Source organism: Aythya ferina (genome assembly GCF_964211825.1).
Source record: "Aythya ferina genome assembly, chromosome: 3".
Taxonomy (NCBI): Eukaryota; Metazoa; Chordata; class Aves; order Anseriformes; family Anatidae; genus Aythya; species Aythya ferina.
This window is the reverse complement of record NC_140298.1, coordinates 71,862,926-71,885,424: the sequence shown is the minus strand read 5'-3', so window position 1 is coordinate 71,885,424 and position 22,499 is coordinate 71,862,926. Positions and strand designations below refer to the sequence as shown.

Genomic DNA, 22,499 nt, shown 5'->3' with positions numbered 1-22,499 from the left:
CAAACAGGATGAAGAAAAGAAAATTCTCTCAGCAACAAGTCAGGATTCACCACAGCAGACCCACAAATTAGAAAAAGTGGGTATTTCTGAGTCCCAGGTATTCTAGACAAGTGCATATCGCAGGGATAAAGCCTTGAGGTTTCTGGGAGGTCTTTGCAGCTGGTCTACAGTAAAGAGCCAGAGGCAAGTCAGATGTGGAAGCCTCTTGTGCTGCACCAAGGCTGGACAAAACAAGGGGAATCTCCGGATGCTTTGACACATAACATAAGCCATCTTTGCAAAATGGGGAATCTGGAATACACTGCCTGTTTTCTACTGTTGTTTGGACCAACTCTTGAGTACAACTTAGTCTAATTAAGTCACAAGAACAGAATTTCCATTCTGCTGCTTGGCTAGAAAGCCGTCTGATGCTGGGTTAATTGAAGGGCTGTGCATCAATCATTGTTGCAGAGGATTCAAAAAGAATCCTAGTGTCTGTGCTAGCAAGTTTACAGTGAAACACTTTCCCACAAAACTCACCTCATATCAGGTGAAAAATCCACTTGACAAGCGTAGCCAGCTACCATGTGACCTTTGAAGATTTTCTTTTTGTTTAATCTGAATCTGTTCTGAGCTCCAAAAATCAGAATTTGGTTATCCATTGACTGGCAAGCCAACCATTTCCCTGTAAATGCAAGAAACAAAGATTTCAGAGTGCCACGTGTGAAAAAACAGACTTGGCTGAGAAGTTTGAGACACGTATCTTTTCCTGCACTATATTAATAGAGATTTTTAGTATGTATCAGTATCAACTTCTACCTAGAACCTTATTTCTGCCTGTTATAACTGCCACAAGAGGCAGAACCTTATGCTTGGCAGGAGCTGGGAAGCCTATGCCCACAAGAACCCCTCAGAACTGTAAGAAAAGCCCTGCCAGTTATAACAATATCCTGCATTAACCCCACTGAGTTACTGATCTGTTTTTAAGCTACCGAGTAAGCTTGCTGGTGCACACATTCTAAACACTCAATCAAGTAATTCAGATGAGGGAAAAAAAACAACATCTAGCTGCAATCTGTTTGATTACCTCCTTTGTGGGTAACTCTAAGATCATCACCTCTTATTTTTCTTTATGAGAAAAGCAGCTCTAAGGTGGACTCGAAGTTTGAAAATCTGAAGTTTTCAGAATTATTTCATATTCTGTGCCTTAACTGAGCATAATTTACTGAAGACATTTAAGAAAAAAAGAACAGGCTTTTCTAATCTTAACTCCGTTTCACTCTGCTTCTTGGCAGCACATTAACTCCTGCCTGAAAATCCAACGAAGATGATGCACTACAGAACATTACAGAACAGAGACTCCTGTCCTGAACTCTTTATATCATCACTGTCTTCACAGTGTCCCATTTGAACAGCAGTAACAAAATGTGTCGACTTATCTGTAAATCTGATCCAGCTCCTACCTTGGAATTAGAGGTTTTTCTTAAGACTCCCAAAGAAATAAACAGCATGTGTACCCCAAATGTGTTATTCTCTTCTACTTTTTAAAAGTCTGTCTCCATCTCCTGCACCCTTCAGAAGGAAATGTGCCCCTGCTAATGGTTGGGGGGTTAGAATTAGATGATCTTTGAGGTCCCTTCCAACCCAAACCATTCTGATTCTATGAAATTGAAAGTTTTCTTCTGTAAAATTTTCAATTTGATTTTCTTTAAAGGACTCACTTAACTCCAAAACGATGCACTAAGTATCTGGCACAATCAGTAGTGTAATTATTCTGAAAGCCCTTGTTCTGCCTGATGTTGGACTACTGCAGGTCAAGATACTGTTAGTTAACGTGAGGTATCTGGAGCTGAAGAAATGACCCTACTTCGTTCCTAACATCATTTACCGTCTCATCACAGAAATCAAATACTCAAATGACCAATAAGGAAAAAGAATGAGAAATCTGGTAAATACCAGATCTGGTAAATACCAGATTTCATACAAATGTGGAAGAATGAGATGAGCAGAAAAACTGGATGAGAACACAGCAAGTTGTGCCACATCAGAAATAGGGGTTGAAATAGCCCAGCTTGGGAAGCTAACATTTTAAACACGTAGCACTCTTTCTCCAGAATCTTCCTTTCCATATTAAAGCTCTACTTCAATTGTTAAGAATAAAATATTTACACTGCAAAGCAAATGTAATTTGATGCTGATAGCTGGCTGAAAATGCTAGCTGTGCAACAAGTTCATCAGCCGCTGCTCAACAAATGAGACCGTTAACTGTAAATCCAGTAACACTTCAATAACGTTGGCAATAAAGCTATTTAATTTTGGCCAAAACACATAAAGAGATTTTGTCCTATTAAAAGGATTTTTCACTTCTTACTGGAGACACTAACCCTTTATCCTCCCTCAGTTTGATTCTTATAGAAGAATACAAACACCAGGGAAACATTAGCACACAGAAACACTGAGATAATTTAGAATTTCTCTAAGTGTTATTTGGGCTATATTCAGAAGAGAAAGCAACAGCATTAACAGGAACACGTACAACATCACTCTTTGCTTTATCAGTGGCACCACAAGGACTGATAAACTTGCTTAGCAGTTTGGAGCCACTGTCAATTACCACCAGTGTTTCTCTTAATATTGTAAATATTGCAAAGAACGCATTATAGCTCTACAAAAAAGGAGAGTCTGTTTACTCTGGATGAAGGTCTAAATTTAAACCAACAGTTATCCTGATATAACCCCTCATTTTGACATACTTGGTCTTCTCAGAACATTTCAATCAAAACCTTATTCAGTCTAATCTTGGAATAAATGTCCACACGCTCCTTCAGGAAGGTAGGGTCGCGTGGGGCACCGGGGAAGTGCAGCATGGCAAAGTTACAGATATAATCAGTAAGACGTGCCTACGTAAGCTGCCTAAGAAGGCAGGAAAGTGTTAACCTACCATTTGGAGACAAAGTCACGGCTGGCATCGAATGCATACTTGGCTCAGCAATGTACTTGAAGTCTACAGGAATGTCCCTGCAAAAGGAAGAAGTATGTGCTTTAGGAAGACGTGGAGACACTCCAGCGGGCTGCCTGGAGTCTGCTGATTTACTCAGCCACCAAATCACGGAGAACGTAGTGGTGCTGTCCGCAGCAAGGATGTGGAAAAGGGCAAAATTATGAATGCCCACCTCCAGTTGTGGAACCATTTATGGGATAATCTCTGGTAGCATGAATTAACCCCAAACTGAGCGACCCATACTCTACAGCACAAACCTGATTCCAACCGTTAAACTTTAACACAAACCTGTTAAAATGTGGCCAAATGTTTATGTAGGTAACAAGAATAGACTGATATATGCACGCATCTCACTGCGATAACTCAAGGACTTGAGTCTTGTTTTAGCTGTAATACTTCTCTGCCTTTTTATATGCTTTTTTTTTTTTTTCCTTTAGAAGGAGAAAACAGGAGTCTTTTTCACTTCTCTCTGACAACGACCCTTTCCTCCTGATTTCCCCAAATGGGATGCCAATCAATTCTGAATGTTCATAGCTGAACTGTACTGCGAACTCCTCAGTCTCAATTCCATATAGGACCGTGCCAGTGCATGTTAAGTCTATATATAAAATGTACAAAGGCACGTGGAACAAGGGAAAAAAAAACCCTACAGGCTAATCCTTACTCCTTAGAATAGTCATTTTTTTTCACTATGTAAAGTGAATTACTAATGAGCTGTGCACATCCACAGCATTCCTCACACCCCACGCTGGAAGGCTGGTAAAAAGGGAAGACAAACACACAGCTTTCCCCTTAAACAATGAAATCTCCAGCAGAAAATAGATTTGATTAGTCTATTCATTCGAAGACGTGCAAAATGTTCTGTAGCAACAGCAATTAAGACAAAGGGGATGGTTCTGGCCTCAGTGTCTATAATTGACCCAGTAGAAAGGCTGCTGGGACACTCTCAGGGCAGAGAGCGTGGATGGCTGCCTTGTACTCACTGAGGGAAATGCTAACAGCATTAGCAAGGTAATTAACAGTCATGGTTTATTGGGGAGTAACTTATTTCCTGGCATCTTGTGTTAAGCAACGTGCACATGGGCAGCAGGGTGCGAAGCTGCCCTGCTGTCAGGAAGCAACATCGATGCTCCCGTGAGCTAAATGTAAGATCATTTCACCCCTCAGCATCAGAGGAGGGGGGGGAAGAACACGTGCAGGGCTCTTCTGTGTCCTTTGGTGGAGAAGAGCACGTGCAGGGGTAACTTCCTAGTGTGCAAACCTAATCCAACACCCCCTCAGCCCACCTGGCACCTGGAGCCCTCAGTTGTAGGTAAAAGCAATCCTATCAGAAGCCACATTTAAAAAAACTCTTATTTTTTAAAGAAATAAAATCACAGAAGATACATCTCCAGTGCTGAATGCTACCGCAGTGAGAAATTTAAATGCAGTGTAGGTTTTCCACCTTCTCTTCTCCCTTTACAAAAGGAATGCAGGCTCATCTATTAGAATTTATTCAGGACAGCTCTGTTTTATGTTGAAAACTAGCAGGCACAGTAAGGACAGGTGCAGAATACAATGCCTTCGTCTGTTAAGAAAAATTGAGACATTCGTGTTTCCCCATTTGCTTCCAGTCAAATTGCTAAGTGAGTAGTAATATCAGCCTGCTCCGCACATGCCCTCCCAATAAAAATAAAAATTAAAAAATTACCGAAAAAGATGCTGTCATGGTTGGCTGACCTAAAAAAATCACGTGATCCATTGTTGTTCAGATTTTTAAATTTAAAGATCTTCGAATCCTTATATATTTTTCCCCACTTCCTAACACTCTAAAGGCCGAAAATGTTTAAATATCAAAAGTAGCTTCTGTTTGCCAAGATCTAGAAACGTGATAATCTGGGGTTCTCATACCACTTCTTCCCCAAGCAGGAAAGAGAAAAAGCCTTCCAAAGGATGAAAAAAACAACAACAAAAAAAAAACCACCAAAAACCACAAAAGCAAAACAACCCCCTTCTGGGATCTGTACATCATGAGGAGCTCTCTCAGGAGACTACAGCATCTTTACAAGGAATTATGGAGTGAAAAGGCCTGCTGGGGGGTATAGCTTTCTAGACGTGACAAGCCTCCTAAGCCTGGCAAAATAAGCACTAAGCTACCACTGCACTGCTCTTTGCTAGCTGACTTGAAGGTAAAAGGAAATAAAAGCTTCCAAGGTCAGTTGCCTGAATTATTTCACTGTTTAGCCAAGTAGGGTCAGAAGCATGGGAAGCAGGCAAGACAAAATATTTTGCATTTCAAAAAGAAAACCCAGAATATAATACCCATGTTTTAATATCGCCGCTGTGAAGCTACAATCAAATGAAAATAAAAGCAGGCAAACGTTGAAGTACTCCTCTCAGGACTCCTGACCGCCCCCCTTGGTCTGTAAGCCTGTCCCCTGTGTTTGCAGGTTGAACTTTTAGCAGCTGGGCAACTGCAATTCAGAGCACGCCACCAGTGCCATCGACGTGCATGCTGTGAACTCCTGGGGAAAGGAGCTTTGGAGTCTCGGGGGAGAAGTTGCTGACCGTGATGAAGTCTGACACGACATCCCATTACCAGCTCTGGCCAAGTCGAAGTGTGTACAAAGCAGACTGCAAAATTCCTCTAGACAACTGAGACTAAGCAATTAAACCAGCTTTAATTACTGGCTTTTAAGGCCATACTCAGGTCAAAATTACTTTGAAGGCTGCTTTGTTTCTGTGGAATATTGGAGAAATACATCAAAATGTGCAGGAAGCAAGTCACCCAAAGCTTAGGAATAACTGTCCTGATGAACTTAAGGCAAAAAAGGATTTGAGGTGCAGCACAAAATAGTTTGAGGTGGAATTTTTCAAAGTTCAGATCTGATGTGCTTAATAGACTGGCTTAGTTTCCACGTGTTGTAAGAATCTGGATATTGAAGTTAAGTATGTCTGCAGAGCAATAACCATGTATCATGGCATGTTATGGACAAATGTTTTTTTAGGTTGATGCTAGGAACACAGCGCTGCATTCGCCTTATATAAAATAAAAAAAATTCCCAACAACTGAATCACAGAATACTGTCTACTGTTGACAATTCCTCCCTGTTATCTGAACAAGGAAGCTCTTTCTTCATTGTACAGGAAGCTCAGTACATATTTTTGTTCTTCAGAAGGAAGAAAACTTCTGCTACTGGAACAATCAGGTTGTGATGTTCCCATCCCAGAACCTTTTTGCCTTTCCTGCTCTTCCCCACGGAGTGACTAAATCCACCCACTTCGCTATTTATTTCAGCCATCAACACAAAGCTCAGAGAAGAAGGGCAATCCATTCTCAAGGAAGTAACAGATTTGTGCAAGTGAGATCCTCCTCCTACTCACCAGAGAGGAGACATTCCCTAGCAGATATGATAATGTAAAGATTTTTTTCTTAAGGAACTCAGTAAAGAGTCTAATCATGAAAAGCTGAGCAGGGGCTCTCTGGGAGAGACATCTGCTGACGGTATTCTGTGTCTAGCCTAAGCCCGGGATCCCAGACTTTGGTCATTACCAGCACTACTACTGGCAATGGTAGCAGGTCACAGACACTCTGTGGGTTTTGCTGGCTGCTTGAGTAACATTTAAATACTACAGACCGGAGTCTCCTCTCTAGATTTATAAATAAAAAAAAAAAAGCTGGGGAGGAACTGATTAGTCACGGAGATGTCAAACTAATGTCTGTATTGTGCAACAGCTTTTCATGTGTGAACAGCAAAATGAAATGGATACGTGAAGATATGGAATTAATAATTTCCAAAAGAGGTTTGAAGTCCTAGAGAAATCTTCAAGTCCTAAGCAGAAAGTTTTAAGACCTAGAGCCTTGTGGAAAACATTTTAGAAGCAGGAGGGATTTGTTTTCTCCCCAGAGCTGTTAAAAACTGGAAGCCATTGAAAATGATGTTTCATGTGAGTTTTCTTGGATAAACTTCCATTTTTCTGTCACCTGTTGTATTCATACTGTGCGTATCGATGATTGCCCAAAAAGCAGACTACCAGAAAAAGAGAAAGGAAGCTAAACTAAGGTAGTTATTTCATGTATTGGTCAAACATTAAATAATAATATAACATATCCGACTTCAAAGCATTCAGAAACTACACAGGCTAACATAACATAGCAAGCTTTTCTTTAAAAGGCTAATTTAAGGGCTAATACACCCTTGGGGAATGGAGAGATAACAGAGATCACTAATAGAGTGCAGCATGCATCAGGCAGATAAGGCTGTCTTGTTCTTTCTTTGGAGGAAGGGAAATCTATGAAATCTCTTGAGCATTAAGCCAGAATAGGTTTGTTAGCATTCAGCTAGGGGGTAGGAAGCGACTAGTTTTAAATGATCAGAATTATTATTTTTTTAAGAGTTCTTAATAAGATACAACATTAAAATACATTATTAATAATTAATGCTAATAATAAACATAGCCTGATGCCCTTATAAGATTGACACCAATAAAACAGAGGCTATTTAAGACATTCCATTTTACAGACTTTAAAAACAGTTTTCAATTACTGCAGTGGAGTAGGGCAGTAAGCTAGGGACAATAACTCACTATTAAACATTGATAATGTCTAGACATTGTGAGTATTATATTTAGATTTTGGAAGGAATGTTTTCTTCTTCTGGACAAAAATGTTTAAGAACTAGGACCCACGCTAGACTGAGTGGCAGAACAAAGAAATATGCAGAGTATATGCCCAACTTCAACAGTATCAGAAATGTGTAACAAGGATATCTGAGATCATTCTGGTTTTACTTTCTTGTGAAAGACTTTCTAAAATTGTTTATATAATTATGTAGTAGTTATTTAAATTAAACTCTTCCTCATTTAGTTAGAACCCAGTACACTTCAGCATCCTATGTGCCATGTACACTTGTAAGAATAAACTACCTCTCAGTTTGCTTACAATACACTTTATGTTAAAAAAAACAGTATTTTAAAAACTTACCATTCCCAGACTCTTAAGCTCTTGTCATCAGATGTACTCACAAACCTTCTATTTTCATCCACAAATACAATGGTGTTGACAGCTCCCAAATGCCTATCATACTCCTGCACAATCTCACCACTCCGAATATCCCACTACAATTAAAGAAGACATAAGATTTTTTTTTCTTTTTACACTAAATATTTTATTATTATTTCAAGTTTTAAAATATTTTCAGGTAAAGAAGCAAATTCTCTAGCAACAATCTTTGAAGGTCTAGCAAAAAGAAAAAAAAAAGACGAAGAAAGATTTAATAACTGGTTGAGAAATTCTAGTTGAATCAGAAAATCCAAGTAAAACTAACAATTTCTTGAGCTGTAGGTGGAGCGTGTAAGACAGAATCCGAAGAAAATAAGGTATTAAGTAGACATACCTGCACAATTTTCTTGTCTGACATTCCTGCAACAAAGAGGTTTTGTTTATCTTCATCAGGATTGAACTTGACACAGTAAGGAACCTTCCTGTTTGTGAATCTTGAAATGCATTGTCCTGAAACAGACAAACCATTCATATTGGGTCAAGAGGGAAGTTCTAAGGGCTGGTGAGTTCATTACAGGTATTGACAGAGACATTCATTCTACTTTTACCTCACTAACAGCAGAAAATACCTTTTTTTTTTAAAAAAGGCCCTGAGAGGATCAGAGGGTAGAATTTACCCTACATTTACCTACCCTAACACTTTAGTTAGACATTCTTTCATGTGTTTGTAAGCATGCATCTGCAAAAAGACATACAAATACACTCACCCAATATCATTACTACAGCTTTCCAAACAACGTAACTTCTCTTCAGCCTACGTATCATCAGGACATAATCAAAGACATCAGGACTAGTGAAGACATCACAAGCTGACCAGTGTCTTGGCAAAGCACCAGCTGACTAGGATCCAAGTTATCCCCAGCAAAAGACTTGAACTCAGTGAAGAATCCCTTATTGCCACGACTAAAAAGGGCAACAGTAATCCAGCTAGAAGACAAACCACTGACCTCCTCTCACAGCCTCAGCCATAAATATCCTGACTGTGCATTATTTGTAACTCTCAGGAGCCTGGTTTAGTTCAAAAGCACAATGATTTTTTTTTTTTTTTTTAGGTGGTCCAAATAATTGAGCTCTAACACAAGACTGGAGGATCTGACCTACCTTCTGCCTGCCACTTGTATGAGACCTGTGCCACTGCTAACCAAGGAAGCCAACATTTTTTTCAAACATGGGAAATTCCTTCCTTTCAAACACCCTCAGCTTAAAAGAATACTGACAAAATTTACTTCGAATCTTTTTAACTGGAGAAACTATTTGCAGCAGAATGTTACAGAGCACCTTCCAGCCAGTTCTGTGAAAGCATCACACCTATCCCTTCACTTCCTAAACCAGCAGCTGGATTTCTACTGTCGATTCCTATTCAGAATGCTCTTCATGTTCAGGTTAGCTGAAAGATCAAGTGAAATAATTCTTCTAAATTGAATTTAGGTTTAAAGTGCAATTTCATTACTTAAGTTGTGCCTGTACACATAAACGTGGAATTAATTGATGTAATAAAAACGTTTTACAACCTGACAATATGTCTTCGTATTTACCACAGCGCCACGTAACAGTGTGTAGAATTACAAGCCTACCTGTTTCAGTGTCCCAGAGTTTAATATAGCGGTCATACGCAGCACTAAGAAACCGAGTGCCAGCGTTATTAAAACAGATGTCTCGAACAGCTTTACCATGTCCTGCAGAAAAGATGCAATAAACTTTTAGCCATTCTTGCTTAGAATTAATTTTTTTTTTGGAAAACATTCCAGTTAACTGCTACCATCTTCATCAAAGCAAAAAGAACAAGGAAATTGCTTGAAATTCTTCATGAGCGCTAGTAAACCTAGTTTCAGCGCAGAGATTCATTCAAGTGGCAAAGAACAAGTAACTCCTAAAGACTGATAATTATTTAAAAAAACAAAACCACAACTAAAGCACTGGAGAGAGAAACAACAGTACTGCACAGAAACATGCACTGTGCATCATTTGTGAATTGATATGCAAGTAAAATTTTAAGTACTTTTGGGTTCAAAGACTGCTCTGATCAGTTAAGAACTGCAAGAGAAATTTAAAACGTTGTAATAAATGACAACATCTAAGGAAAAAAGAGGAAGGACAAACACTACAAGAGATGCACTTAAAGGAGAAACATTTACCATGACATAATCAAGTATAAGACATGTTAAATACTAGGTTAGAAAATTAATAATCTGGTGTTAACCCTGCTACTACTCAGCCCAATACTTTCAGCTGAGAATTGAACCAGACTTGTAGAAGTTGTCTTTCATTAAAATGTTGGCACTGGAACTATATATATTAAAAATATCTAATATATAGCTACATGTAATCATACAAATCTATATAGCTATACTTACATCATACTTGCATTACGTTATATGCATTGCATTACATTACTTGCTACTTACATTACATATGATATTATGTATGACATATATATAATATTTACTTACATACATATAAAACAGCAAGGAAATTTTCATATGGATTAAAATAGTAAGCAAATCTGGTTGATAATAAGGACCTTCGGAGAAAAACAGTCTAACCATTCAGAAAGAGTAGTGTATTGATAGAGAACCCTTTCTGAGCACTCCTTTGCCACACTGCTGTCATCAGAATATCAGATAAAAATACTTTTTTTTGTTGTTATTCAACATATATTCACTCAAGCAGTGTTCTAGAAACCTTCCCATCTCAAAAGGGGAATGAGCTGCTTTTGTTCTGTATTCAAGGCTGCTATGAAGTTTGTATTTTTCTCTCTCAACCACCTGCTTTAAAAAGCACCTGTTACAGGAACAAAGACTGCACCTGAACTAGGGGGAAAAAACAAAAACCAAAAACCTCTCATGCTTTTGCACTAGAAACTGAATACATAAGAGACTACCTAGTTAAGGTGAGATGCCCTCCCTGCATAGTGAGAACAGGGCACCTGTTCTCACTATGAAGATGGGGCAATTCCATTTCCTAATTTTAGCTTTGGAAAGGAGTATTGCCTGGAATAATGCCAAAGGTTCACTAAAAAATTGTACTTTAAACAATTTTTTATTGTCAACATTACACTGAGTACCATTTACCTTGGATGCCTCCAGATCTTTTCTAAGATAAAGTAATAAGCTAATCTAAATCACGTCCTTCCATGTAGTTGTTATATATATATATATATATATATATAGATAGATAGATAGATACACACACACACACTTTAAGAACTCAGTTTAAAAAAAATGCTATTACCAATAAATGTTCGTAGACATCTTCGATCACCATATACTTCCCACAGCTTGGAAGAAAAAAAAAAGGATGGAGGAGAAAGAATGTTAATTGGTAAAAAAAAAATGATGCTGAAATTAAGTGCAAATATATATGACGACATCTTTTAAGAAATTAATTACAAACAGAAGACATCAACCGATTAATCACAATTACCTATGCAGAAATTCACAAGAATGTTGTCATCATCTTATTAGCAAAAAAAAAAAGAAGTCTTAAAATAATTAAAAAACATGCCAAATCTAGACTTAAAAACCCCTAAGATTATGCTAGTCAAAAAAATAAATCAGTTTTCTAATATGACATATGACTGACTAAAATTACATTAGTTCAAAGCCACAAATGCTTCAGTAAACCACTTCAGCAAAAGCCTATTTCTAGCTGTAATGCTAAGCTTCATAGAAAATTAATTATGATGATGGCAAGGACAATAACCTGAACAACTTGTGACCTTCTAAATGCTATTAGTAAATGATTAACACTGTTCTAACACCCACATCATCTTGTGTATTATTCTTTGTTCCAGAGAACTTGTAATCTAAAAATCAAGTGAGAAAATAAAAGTAACAGACAAAAAAAAAATGGTCCTTGGTAGAATTACGTAGTGTTTAAATACTCTAAATGCAGGGTCTGTATTCTATGATGGTATAAAATACATAAATAAAAATTAAAAAATAACTCACCTTAATTTTGCAATCCATAGAGCAAGACAACAGCATATGGCCAGACAGAGGAAACAACCGAACTGCACTGACACCCTGTAAATAAGGACAATTAGATAGTAAGTGGAGCATCTAGATATTCCCTCAGTTCACTTGCCCTCTTTCCTTTTGTAGGCAAAAAGCTAAACTGCATCTTGAGAAGAAATAACCTAGCATTCCATTTGAAAAACAGCAGTGCATTTTGAACATTGTTATTGGCACCAAATAGATTCAGTTCAACAGCTGTACATACACCCTCCTTCAGCATTCACACCGTTATGTGAATCACGGCAAAGAAATACAAGTTGTGGCTGAGGGTAACAGCTTTGACCACACACTTCCTTCCATCTTCTGACTACCATTAAGGTGCTGTCCATTGCAGCACAGTATATTCCCTGAAGGAGTACTGAAAATCAGAGATAAAAGAAGGCTTTTATGAACCTGATCAATGAAAGGCTTTTAATATAAAAGTATGGTATATAGTTACGGGCTCTGGCAACAGACTGTAAACATGATGTAGCAATAAATAAAACTAAGTTAAAAAACGTATTTGGAAATCTTGTAATGCCTATGCACTGTAATCACAAAACCTATTTTCTTACGTTTAATATAAAATAACTCAAGCACTTTTACTCTACCACTGCATTTTCAGTGATCTCTAGAATTAGCCTTCCTCTTATGCACATGATAGTTTTGAAAATAGCTCCAAACACCACAGAGGTGAAGGAAGAATATTTTTTGCTTTAAAGGATGTCAGGAAGTCACTATGTCTATGTAAAAGTATATGGAGGTATCAGAAACAATCACTTCTGACCATGCAAACATCTCATGTGGGGCATACGATGCCATGAGCTGTGTGTCATAAATGAGAAAAATATTCCTTCCTTCTACTGATAGTTCAGCTTTATAGAAGTTACTAGCTTCAGACACAAAATGAAGTGTTTCTCAATAATAAAAAAAAAAAAAAAAGTACACTCACAAACTTCCTACCTTTGTATGTCCAGACCATATATGGATTTGTTTCTTTGGAAGATAGCACTTCTCAGGCGGCACTGTAGAACGGAGATTAACTCCAACATCTTGAGGAACGTGAAGGTAAGATCTCCCCTGGTAGTCATACATTTCCTTAACTAAAAAGGTAAACAGAGAAATCTGAGAATCAGATTGTATTTTACGAGGTAATAATCTTGGAAAGACTCAACTGCTGCACATGGTTAAGGCTTTTCTCAACACAGCTGTTCTGCTCTGAACTGGGGGGGGGGGGGGAGAGAAAAGAAATCCACTTCATAGGGTATGGATGTAGAAACTTATTTGACATCAGTTGGGCTCAAATTAAGTCTGAAACAAAGCAAAAAGTCTGTTTGGAATCTGAAAATCTGAACATTAGAACAATCTAACCCCCTACTGATCTGACTCATTATCAAAATGCAAGAGAGGCCAATAATGGTCTGCTTACACTAACCCTACATAGATTATGGTGTGCAGCTCTAACCCTGGCATGGGCTTGCAATTTACATTCCAGCCAGCTCTGTGCTGCATCAGTCATATCAACAGAATTGCAAACCAGAGGAAAAAAAAAAATCCATTTAGCCAACGTGAATGAATATTGGTCAACCAATACTGGTCAGCAGCCAACACCTGCTGTTGAACTAGATTTAACAGAAGAGATTGGACAGTCAGACATGCAGGGATGCATTGTGCTTGAAAGGATTATTTCAAAAGTAGACTTGTGCTGGATAGTGATGACATTAAGCTGTGCACTGACTAAATCAAATTCTCAGTTTCTGGGATATTACTACGGCAGTTCCGTTTGTATATGTGACCTCCTGCTTGGTATTAATGATTAAAGGTGTCTACAAAATGGCTTAGGGAAGGCTTGTGTTCGAGAGGATTAATGTTTATTTTGTAAGGACTTTCACTATGAAGCTTTAGAGACCAAGGAAAATATGATACAAAGAGTTATTCTACAGGAGGCTCAATGGCTAAAATTTAAAGTCTATGTTTGTCACTATTCAATAAATATTGTCATAATCTACTGTATATAAATACAATGAAGTACTAAGTATCTCTCTCGTCCACTCCTATTTAATGCATATAAGAAGATGCTCCAGCTTACGTGTAGGATCCTGGCTGTGGTAAGTGGCACACAAAAAGAGAGGCTCAGTTTGGGCTAAATTTCTATGCCAAGCAATGTAAAGCAGGACTGTTTTGCATACAGCCAGCTGAAATAACAGTTTCCAAAAATCACCTAATTTTACTTACTTGGCAATTTTCATTGAAGATACCATATGCTATAGGGTAATTATTTCGTACATAATTATTCACAGTATGACAGCAGGAGCCTTTACATTAAGAAATGAGGAAGTACCGAGTCCAAGTGATTTTCTAAATTGCATGTAGGTAAGCCACAACTCAAAGCACTATTTGCTGATGAAAGTACTGAGACACAAAACTGCAGTAACTCTGAAGCTCGAACTAAGCCAAACTCATAACCTAAAATTTCTTTGCTCTGTAAAATAAGAGAGAGATATGCATGCCCAGGAACATGAAAAATGAATAAAACCAGTAGCCTGAAAGATGACATTTCTATGTTGCTCTTCACAGTATGAAGTGGAATTGGTCCAAGTTTATCTCTTTCTCTGTCCTTTATGCTTATGCCTCTGAGCGCTATTATCTCCAAAACAGAAACATCAAGGTGCCTCAGCAAAACTGCTGAGGCTGTCTGCCATCCTTACTAATTAACACAGCAGGCAAGAAAACACAGCGAGCAAGAAAATGAGAACAGGCAGGAAGACGCCGTTACCATGTAATATAGTCTTCTCCTCTCCAGGTTTATCATCTTCCAGCTTTCCTCTCTTCTGCCTCTTAGCTGTTATTTCATCCAACTCTTTCTGCTCTTCCTGGAAAAATTAAACAGGATCATGACTTTTAAAAAATTAAACATTCAGAATGACGTAACAAATTTCAAAACTGCATTACTGTTTACTTACTATCTAAAACACATTTACTGGCTAAATGAGATCAGAAATATTTCTAAGCCTCAATCAAGAGAATACTTTTATCAAAATCAGATTAATTTGAAAAGCTGTGTACACTGAAAATAATTATGTATAAGCTTTTTATTTGAAGACTACAGCTAGGCATCACTGACTAAATGTGAAGGACATTTGGTGGTTGGAGGGTTGAGTAGTTGCTCCCCCACCCCTTTTTTATTATTATTACAGTTTTACTTTCAGGTCTTTTTCCAGCTGCTCCTACATATAAGCATCTTTTATCGGACTCTACACATGGCACATAAACACAATTCATTTTATTTTATTTCCAAGCAGTCTTTCAAATAATTGAATGCAGAATATTCAGAACACCTTATTCAAACAAATCACCTGAAACATTTCTATTACCCTGAAGCACAGCATGGATCTTCTGGTTGAGACAAACTACTAGTGCAGTTGGATCCCTATTAAAACCACCACAACGTATTATGGCACAATGATGTAGTAACAATCTGTATCTGCTGAGCTAAAGCAGTACTTACTTCTGATGGCTTGGCTACTTCTTTTTCATCAACATACTTTGCCCATGGTCCCAGAAAACCATCAATGTTAGATGCATCGTTCTCCTTGAATTTCTTCCTTTTTTCGATTTTCTTTTGTCCTGTTTCAAACACTGTTAAACCTGCAGAAAGAAACAACGCACTGCCTAGCTGCTAGCACAGAATACAACACATCACAGCAGTCTAAAACAAAAAGTCACACCACCACCACCACCACCCCCTCCAACACACACAGGAAAACGGAAAACAGATTTTGGTGCCAAAACATTGCTAACTTTTTTACATTATGAACACTGCTAGCTATGTACAGTAATGGAAGAGACAAATTAGTATTTAACCATACGTGTTTCCTTGTGTTTTTAACAATAAGCCTGCAGACTGTACGAACACATCAGTTTTCATACCTTAAGTAGTGCAGAATTCAAAAAAGTAGAGTCCTAACAATTTGCTTCTGATCCCCTTACCCCTGTTTTAAACAAAACCCACAAGCAAACAAAAAACAAACATCTCCCTAAACCCCAATAACAACTGTGTATTTTAATGCAGAAAGAAAATAAATCAGGGTCATCTATTTCTGAACACTAGCTTATTCCTTCCCATAAATGCTAGCTTATCACAAATACTGTGCCCTCGAACTTCATCTGTCAAAACCAGTGTGCAGTTTTCAAATAATGCTTTCCTACAGCATCAGTAGTACTCCTCTAGGGAAAGGGAAACAAAAAAGATTTCTGTGTAAACAAAGGGAAATAGGCAATGTAAAAGCTAAAATAATGGTCATATGGAAGAATAGTATATTAAATTCACGAGGTTTCTTAAAATAACACTGCTGAAACTGTAGTTTCAGAAGGGTATGTTTTACTTCTGAAATTATTTATCTTAGCCATCTCTGTCCAATGTAGTTGCTATGTCAAAATAAGTCTATTTTCTTTTTCTTACTTAGGAAGGAAAGAGTGAAGTAACCTTGCATAGATTCCATGGAAGAGAAGACAGAAATAAAGAACCTTTATACATGTGTGCAAATAAAATGTTTAAAAAATCATGAAAGGGAAAAGCATAACTAAAGTTTTCACATTTTCACTTTACAAATTCAGTACTTCATATTGGGCTACAGTTTGATACATCCTCACCAGATTTACTTTACACTAAACTACAATATCACATGCTAACAAGTCACTTTCAGTGGTAAATATCTTTCATCAGCGTATTAATTACAAACCCCATGCTTCTGGTAGTCAATCCTCTCAGTGGCATGCTATGCCTTTACCATTTGGCAACTTTCCAGCATTTTTTTCTTTCCCAAATAACCCAAACAGCTTAACTCTGCTAAGCAGAGATAACATGCAATTCCCAACAGGAGTGCTAGAGGTTGCTTACAGAATGATCAGTGTGCTACTGAGCAGCACGGTTTAAGTGGTTATCCTAACACACGAGAATCCTAAAGCAAACACGCGACCACTTACCTACGACAGAAATTCAGAGGACCAAAAAGCTCTGCTCAAATCAATGCTATCCACACAATTACATGTAAGAGTTCCAATGCCAAATTTGAAATTTGACAAGTGATAGCCTGATATGTTTGCTGCTTCAGGAAAACAAAGCTCCCTTGTACCTCTCTTTGCTTGTAACATTATGATTGCAACAGATCTGCATTGGTAAGTCTCTCATAGTTCCTTCCTCTGCTAATACCTATTCCATTTCTTACTGAGGAAGCAATGGAAATAGTCACCAATTTATATAAGATTCTGAATTATTTACCTTGATTTTTTTCAGCTTCTTCTACAGAACCAATATACTTGGTAGCAACTTCAGGGTTATCTATAGAGGGATCTAATGCATAACCTGGAAACAAAAAGAAAAACAAAATAATGTTATTTTCTCTTTTTGATGTACAACATTTAGTACTCTCTCCCCCTATGCTCCATGAATTTTTTTCCAGTTGGTCCTCAAGGAGCTCAGGATGAAGCTCAGGATGATAAATACTTTGAAATTTCATTCACTTGATCTGGGTATTGGGGTTACTAGAAGTTATTACCACAGAGTGGTAGAATGGTTTGTGTTGGAAGGGACTTTAGAGATCACCTAGTCCAGCCCCCTGCCATGAGGTCCTTGTGTATGCATTGCTACCAGAACGCTTAAATCTGCGCAACAAAGAAAGAAAATATGTACAATAAGCAAGAAATCAGGTAAGACACAAAGAGAGGGTATTACAGGAGCAAAGCCACAGAATCTGTCTGGCCTCCCAAGAGGCCTCTAGCCCAACACCTGCTCCAAGCAAGGTCAACGCTGAATTCAGCCCAGTTTGCTGTAATCTGACACATTACTTTTTGGAATGTCACAACAATGTTCTCATGTTGTGATGTGGTGTAAGGGAAAGACTCAACTCTAGATTTAATGTTAGTGGCACAAGATTTTAAACAGATACTGTTTTAGTTTGGGACAAAGCCAGTAAGACCCTCCATGGGCAACTCAAGTTTTTTGGGGCTTTGCATATATTCTGTCTCCCCTAGGAGAAATTATTTCAGCCTCCACCTGTCCAGGTTGGGAGAGCTTGTTCCCTCAACTTGAAAGCAGTTGTTTTAAGTAGCTTGGAAGATACTGGAAGCAGCAGCAATGGCCTTTAATTTTTTAAAATAATGAAGTATTCACATCTTCATTTCCTGATTGCAGCTATTGAGTCCCATTAAAAAAAAAAAGAAAAAAAAAAAGCTGCATTTACTCTTATAAATAATTTATAAAATGTATCATCATTTTGTAGATATTCAGGACATTCACAATTTTTGGGGACTGAGGTTTCTCATTTTAATATGCGTATCTTACAGTTTCTCTCCATTTGTCCTGAAGTGGACGGGATGATTTTACAAGAATAAAACCGACAAATAATCTCATCTAATTTCCAAGGAACAGGTGCACAGTTACTGACCACTACTTTTTTTTTTTTTTTTTTTTTTTTTGGGTAAGAGTGCACCCTGGTGGACACATTGCCATTTCTTATTAAACATCACCCAAATCACAAACCGTCCCTTGAGGACCCAATGAGAATTTCTCCATCAGGAAAAACAACAACAATGAAGATACCACCCCCTGGTAGAAATAATCACACACACAAAACCAAAGAACTCTTATAACAAAAATCCAAGAACTAGTTTGTATACTAGTATTGAAGCCCCAGAGACCAATAGCCCATAAAAGCACTTGCAAGAACATGACCTGAGAACCTACCAACACCATCTCAGTAGCCAAAGGAGTTAATCCCCAACCGTTTCTCGGGAACACTGCTGTCCTAGAAGATTTTTTTAGTTCCATGGATAACCAAATTGAGCAGACACCACCATCAGACTTTCACTAATTTAACTGCCTGCTTTTATTAAGGCAGTATTTCAGCCAGCTCTTTTCCAAGCTATATGGCTTCTGTTAGCAGCAGAGAGATATTACTTTGGATTTATGTCAAAATCAATACAGTGATTTTCTTGTCCTCCAACTGTATTGACACAGTCTCTGGGACTCTATTTGCTCAGGACTTGTAAAAGAGGGGCAGTATTCGAATGAATAGGGCCCCTGGGCCAAGCACAGCTTCCCGTGGAAGTGGAGGCTTCTTATAGCTGGATTGAATTTGGTCCAGCATCATTGTCATAGAAAAGCCCTGAACAATTTCGACTTTCTAGTGGGTTTGTGAAAGAGAATCTTTTCTTTCTGGCTGAGGCTCCTAAACGCAGCTGCAAAAGACAGCTTGCTTTTATCCTCCTCAGCTGGTATGCCACATAAAGTGCCTCGACTCCTACGTCTCCTTCAGTTTTATTTGGGAGGTAGATATTTCATACTGCATTTCAGCAAGGCAAGGTACAATTCCTCCTACACCCATAACTTCAGTGCATTTGCAAAGGGTTGGTTAAATAATCAGACTTTGATGTAGATTCCAGAATGACAGCTACTTCAAACACATTTCCACTGCTCCGTGCAATGCAGCACAGGAACCCAAGGTAGCTTCTGTACGCGAAACAATATCTCTGGACTGATGCTGATCGAAGGGGCCTCTCTGCAGAATCAAAGCATTGAAGTGTCTACAATTGTAAGAGGTAGCAGCGACTGTTGGCCTTGCACGTAACGTAAAAAATACAGAAGTTTAATTTTCAAGTCACAGTCATTTTAAGCTTTCAAGTATCAGCCTTACTGATACAGTAATCCTGTTTTACCCAAGTTACTGAATACTCAATAAAGGGCTTTGAAATTCCTGGGCAGAAGTCTTTATTATTTAGTAAGACCTTAATACCTTGGGAAGGAGAGGCATCAAAACACTAAATGCTGCATGAATGAAGCAGTCCACTTCTAGCATAAGTACTGAGGCTGAACTAGCAATGAAACGATTCTTTTAACCACATTAAGGGAGGAATAGTTCAGCTGGAAGGGACCTGCAAAGATTGAGTACAACTGCCTGACCACGTCAGGGCTAACCAAACGTTACAGCAGACTTTTGAGAGCGTTGTCCAAAACCACCTCTCCAGGAAGCCAGTCCCAGTGTTTGACCATCCTCCTGGTACATTTTTCCTGATGTCTGAGGTCTGAACCTCCCTGGCACAGCTTTGGGCCAGCCCCACACATCCTGACATCAGTGACCAGAGGCCAGCATCTCCTCAGGAAGCACTCGCCCTCCTCAGGAGGTTACAGTGAGCAGTGAGGTCCCCTCTGAGCCTCTTCTTCTCCAGGCATGGCCAACCCAAGCATCCTCTGCCTCTTCTCATAGGACGTGCCTGCCATGCACATTCATATTCATGAACAGTGTGCAAGATGTAGAAAAGATCCATAATGCCCCTTTACCTGAAAGTTTAAAAAGCCTTTCAAGAAAGCCTTTTCTTGAATAGATAAAATAATGTAAGGAGATTGCCTTACACCCGTGGATTCTAAAAAGGGTGGATTACCCCGACTGTAGATGCAACACCGGTTACCAACTGAAAAAAGGTTAGACTCTCATAGACTCATTGCGAATGGCTTTCCATCAAACTAGGAGAGGATCTCATATAAGATTACAGAATGACCTGCCGAGATGATTTTATTGAGTATTTTTATGGATTATGCCATCAAAGCATCATATACCTGTACAACTAGCGGCTGAAACCAAAACCAAGTGTGAAATACTTCACTTCAGGAAAATAAATAAATAAATAAATAATTGGTTAGGTACAGGAAAAAAAAGGATATGGACCGTGCAAGGGTAGTGGTGGTTTTACACTCCACAAGACAATCTGACACTGTTGAGGAAAAAAAAAGAAATCTGTGATTTGTTGAAAAGGAAAAACTATGTAAAACATGGAACAGGGCTGGCAAGACCGAATCTAGAATAGCATATACAGTTTTAGGCAAGGTATTTTAAAGAAAAATTTGGGTAAAAATCCAGAGTAACAAGAATGATAAAATGCTGGAGGGTGGAGCAAGGCCTAGAAGAGAAAAATGGAGAACCACTAGGCCAGTTTAAGACTTGATGTTTCTTTTTGCGTATGATATGCCTGAATTTCTGTGGTTTGCATCCCAGACAAAGGATGAAAAGACAGTAGCAGCTGTATGATTACTTTTAAGTGCTGGTATCACAAAGATGTTCTTAATAAAGAAGCTGAGGTCTGCTTGATCTATCAGAGATCTGAGGTTTGCATTCAGAATGCTCTTCCTGTTCTCCATGGACTGAGGGACTGTGCAAAAGTGACTGGATTAAGGTTGCAGGATTTTTGAATTTGTACAAAATACGTGCAGGAAGGGCAGATGGTTCTCAAGAAGCTGTTCACCGCAAAGAGAAGCTGCAGGTCTTTAATGCCAATCAAAAAAAAAAACCTCCAGTACTCATGTCAACACCACCTCTCCAAGTTTCTGGAATGAAGGGGACCTTAGTATGATGGGTAGGTTTTGTGTAGATTAAAAAGGTTATTGGTACTGAAAAGGTTCAAAGAGGGCTTTTTGATTAAACAGTTGGGGAAAGACAATAGTTAAAGAAAAATAAGTGATCTGGCACAGCACGCAAACTTAAAAATATACATATCCTCAAGCAAAAGGTAGCATGGAAATTTGAAAACAGAGATAAGAAGGGCAGCAATAAGCATAGAATCCTATTTAAACTGAGGGCCTGAGCACGCATACAAAATAGCAGAAGCTAAAAAAATCAAGACAATCATTTAGGTTGGAAAAGACCTCTGAGATCAGAGTCCAACTGTTAACCTAGCACTGCCAAGCCTACCACTAAACCATGTCCCTAAGCACGACATCTACATGTTGGGCCCGATGATCTTTCAAGGTCTCTTCCAACCCCTTCAGTTCTGTGATGTCTTTTCAACACCTCCAGGGATGGTGATTCAGCCCCTTCCCTGGGCAGCCCGTTCCAGTGCCTCACAAAGCTTTCAGTGAAGAAATCCAACCTCCCCTGGTGCAACTCGAGGCCATTTCCTCTTGTCCTACATGCACAGTGAAATAATGCATGGTGAAATTTGACCGTCTTGTTTTAAATTCAGAAGCTAACAAAATTGGTAGGACAATACTACCCTAATTGGACAGAAAGCACTGTACCATGTAAAAATAAGGTGGTCATGGCATGTTTTTTCCCCATTGGTGTGTTAAAGAAAGCTTAAAAGCAAATCAGATCAGCAATTTTTAATAGTGTTAACAGGCAGTAGAAAATCCTTTGGATTGAAATTCCAGGTTTAAGTAGCAGCATGTAGAGTTACCAGGACTCCATTACTGACTGCTCAGCCAGAAGAGGCGATAACCATGAGGTGGTAACAAAGCTGCTAGGAAAAGAAGCATAAGTCATAATGAGATACTCGAGCCACCTCCTTGGAGCAGATGATGCAAATGTCATGTTGAGATAGGCTGAAAACAGCATTTTAATAAAATGTACCTATTCCATGAAGCAGTCATGTGAGAAATTCACAAGGAAAAAAGCTAACTGAGCAATGCTGGAACCTTGATTTTAAGGGATTT

General features: G+C 38.5%; 1 protein-coding gene across 1 annotated transcript in view; it reads right to left on the bottom strand.

Moving 5' to 3' along the window:
* The window catches only part of CDC40 (cell division cycle 40), a 35,897-nt gene that overhangs the window by 1,468 nt on the left and 11,930 nt on the right, over positions 1 to 22,499 (bottom strand). The window contains exons 4-14 of the mRNA XM_084513211.1: positions 17,298 to 17,381; positions 15,525 to 15,664; positions 14,793 to 14,889; positions 12,980 to 13,119; positions 11,972 to 12,046; positions 11,253 to 11,298; positions 9,596 to 9,697; positions 8,356 to 8,471; positions 7,944 to 8,077; positions 2,921 to 2,997; positions 520 to 664 (exon numbers count right to left, since the gene is read on the bottom strand). Of these exons, the coding sequence (XP_084369337.1) occupies positions 520 to 664; positions 2,921 to 2,997; positions 7,944 to 8,077; positions 8,356 to 8,471; positions 9,596 to 9,697; positions 11,253 to 11,298; positions 11,972 to 12,046; positions 12,980 to 13,119; positions 14,793 to 14,889; positions 15,525 to 15,664; positions 17,298 to 17,381 (1,156 nt within the window). The remainder of the gene's footprint in view (positions 1 to 519; positions 665 to 2,920; positions 2,998 to 7,943; positions 8,078 to 8,355; positions 8,472 to 9,595; positions 9,698 to 11,252; positions 11,299 to 11,971; positions 12,047 to 12,979; positions 13,120 to 14,792; positions 14,890 to 15,524; positions 15,665 to 17,297; positions 17,382 to 22,499) is intronic.